Raw genomic sequence first — 2658 nt, forward strand, 5'->3', positions numbered from 1 at the left:
CAGAACCACAGGAAAGCCAGCATTTACAGGATTGGCAGCTAAGAAGCAGAGACATTAAAGGAAGGATAAAACAGAATGATCAGCACCATAGTGAGATGGGAGGCACTGTGATTCCAAGTTTCATCGGGTCAACCGGCTTCTTCCATGGAAGGCAGTCACTTCCCCATTTTCGGCTCTCTGACAAAGCTTTTGTACATGCAACAAATTTTATTGAGCCTATACTATATGCCACTGTTCTAGGTGCCAGTGACACATTGATGAACAAAAAAGACAAGTGTCCTGATTTTAAGGAGCTTACATTCTAGGGTGGGGAAGAGACGATAAACATTAAAAACAGGTAAACAAATATTAGAAAATGACACTATGTAAAGAAATTAAGTAGATTAAGAGGCTTCAGGGTATAGAGAGGGTGTGTGAGCAATTTCCAATGGGGCAGTCAGAGTAGGCCTCACTGAGTGAGGTGGTATTTGAATAAAACCTTATTATTTGCCAAGTCGTCGTTATCTGGGGGTAGAGCATTCTAGGCTGAAGTTACAACCAGAGCAAAGGTCTCGAGGCAGAAGCAAAATTGGTAAGTTAAAGTGAATAATAGCATTAGGGCACTAAGCCATGAGATCAAGAAACAAGGGGGGCATCAGGTAGGACTTCAGCTTTGGCTCTGATTAAAACGAGGGGCTGTTGGAAGGTTTTGAGCTTGAGTGACATGTCTTAATATTTTCTAAATAGGTTCACTTCAGACTGCTGCATTTAGAATAGATGCTGAGTGGCAAAAGGGTGAGGCAGGAGGACCCGTTAGGTGGCCAGCGCAGAATTTCGGGCAAAAGATGATGGTACCTTGAGTCACGATTATAGCAGAGTAGGTTTCTTGATGTTTTGGAACTGGTACGTAAGAGACAGTTGTCAAGAATAACACCAAGGCTTCTGTCCCAAACAAATAGAAAGCTAATGCCATGAACTTCGTGTGCATGCCATCAAGGCGAGTGTTGGAGGGCGGAGAGGAGCCACTTTACAAAAGATGGCCAGAGAGTGGGCACATGCTTTCTCAGGGAAAGGAAAGGCACGTAGTGGAATCTGGCAAAATGCAGCCAATGCCGCGGGCCCTCTCCGCCGGGGCAGGGCGCCCGGCGGCAGAGCCGCGCGAGCGAGGCCGAGGCCCCGGCCTCCGAGGTGGCGGCGTCTCTCTCCGTCAGAGCCCTGCCCGACGCGCAGCCCGAGGGCCGCGGCCCTCTCATCAGCTTCCTGATCGTTAGCGTGGTTACTAGGAAGCCGAAACCGAAACTTCCAGCCTCTCCCCAAACGAGCTAATTGTGTGAAAATGGGGGGAAAGCCGAGGAAATGGCCAGAATGCAAATTTCATTCAAAAGATCAACGACCCTAGAGACAATCTTAAAGTAAAACCAACACAAGCACAACTTTTATGACAGGGAAGGCCGCAGGCTCCTCTTCTGCGCACGGGCGGCCTCACTAGCGTCACTCTGAGGTAAGAGCCTTTCTCCTCAATTCACTCCATGAGCCCACCAGGGCGGGCGGCCTCCTTCCACTACGGGGAGAGGAAAGGGTCAAGTCATATTGCGCGAACATGGCTGACCAAGCGCCACAAAAGGATTCTTAGGGCGGGACGGACCCTACGATTCTCTCCCTTGGTTCCCATTGGCTGCGATCTTGAGGCTGTCCTCCCCGACTGGCTACCGGGGAGCCTGGGTGCCTGGCAGCATCCCGCCCCGTTAGGCGCGCGTGCGCAAGTGTGGAGGGTGCTTACCGCACTGAGCAGGCGCGGCCTCGTGTCGGCTGGAGGGGCTGGGTGGACCGGCGCGCGCTGCGTCCCAGGGTTCGACTTTCCCTGCTGGTCCCGCCCTCCGTCGCGGCGGCGCGGTGCACCTTGGGATAGGGAGCGATCTCCGAGCGAGGCAGCAAGATGGACGCGGGATTCTTCCGCGTAAGTATTAGCGCGGGGATCTGGGGTGAGGTGAGGAGCTTATCGCTGAGGCCTGGCAGGAGGCCTAAACTCGGGACCAGTAGCCAGCAAGGAAAGGCTTCGAAGATCCTGATGATCCTCCCTGCCAGCAGTCGCTCTCGCCTGCCCTACGGTAGAGACCGGTGCGCCCCTGCGCAGTCTCCTCCTCCGGGATCGTCCCCCATACGCGGCGGCGACGGTCGCCGGAAAATGGCGGCCGAATGGGCCGGAGCCGTACCTCGCCGCCCGTCTGCTTGGCGGGGCCTGCAGGCCTAGACGCGCGCGCCGCCGGGTCCTGGGGCCTAGCGGAGCCGCGAGGAGGAAGTCCCTGGGGGGAGGCCGGAGGGAAGCCGGGGTTGACTGGCGGCGTACGTTTTAGGGGGTACCGCCCGAGGACAGCGTGTTGGACAGAGGACGGGGAACAGTTTTCTCTTGAGAAAGTGGGCACCGACCCTCCTATCCCCGGTCTTCCTCCTCGTCCTAAGCCTTTGCGAAGGCGTCGGGTCAGAGTTCGGGGGAGCTCCCGCCCAATTTGATAGCCCATCTGGGCGGGGAATTCAGAATCCGAGACTCTTGAGGGCAAAGCTTGCAACAGAAAGTATGCATGTGTATGGAAGGAGGGGTGGGGGGGTGGATCAACTTCTCTCCTTCCCGCTCACCTGCCCCCCTCCCCCAACGTCGTTGTTTTAGTCTTTGAAGTTCGC

At 55.4% G+C, this 2658-nt stretch overlaps 1 protein-coding gene across 13 annotated transcripts in view; it reads left to right on the top strand.

The window, feature by feature from the left end:
- The first annotated feature begins 1781 nt into the window (after nucleotides 1-1781).
- SRRM1 (serine and arginine repetitive matrix 1) overlaps nucleotides 1782-2658 on the top strand; it is a 31152-nt gene continuing 30275 nt past the window's right edge. For 11 of the 13 annotated variants that reach the window (XM_073233419.1, XM_073233420.1, XM_017641583.3 and 8 more), the window contains exon 1: nucleotides 1782-1936. In XM_073233419.1, coding sequence (XP_073089520.1) covers nucleotides 1916-1936 — 21 coding nt within the window. In that variant the 5' untranslated portion in view covers nucleotides 1782-1915. The remainder of the gene's footprint in view (nucleotides 1937-2658) is intronic. The other 2 variants (XM_017641579.3, XM_017641578.3) reach the window with 1 other exon arrangement.

This window comes from Manis javanica, chromosome 4, assembly GCF_040802235.1.
Source record: "Manis javanica isolate MJ-LG chromosome 4, MJ_LKY, whole genome shotgun sequence".
Lineage (NCBI taxonomy): Eukaryota > Metazoa > Chordata > Mammalia > Pholidota > Manidae > Manis > Manis javanica.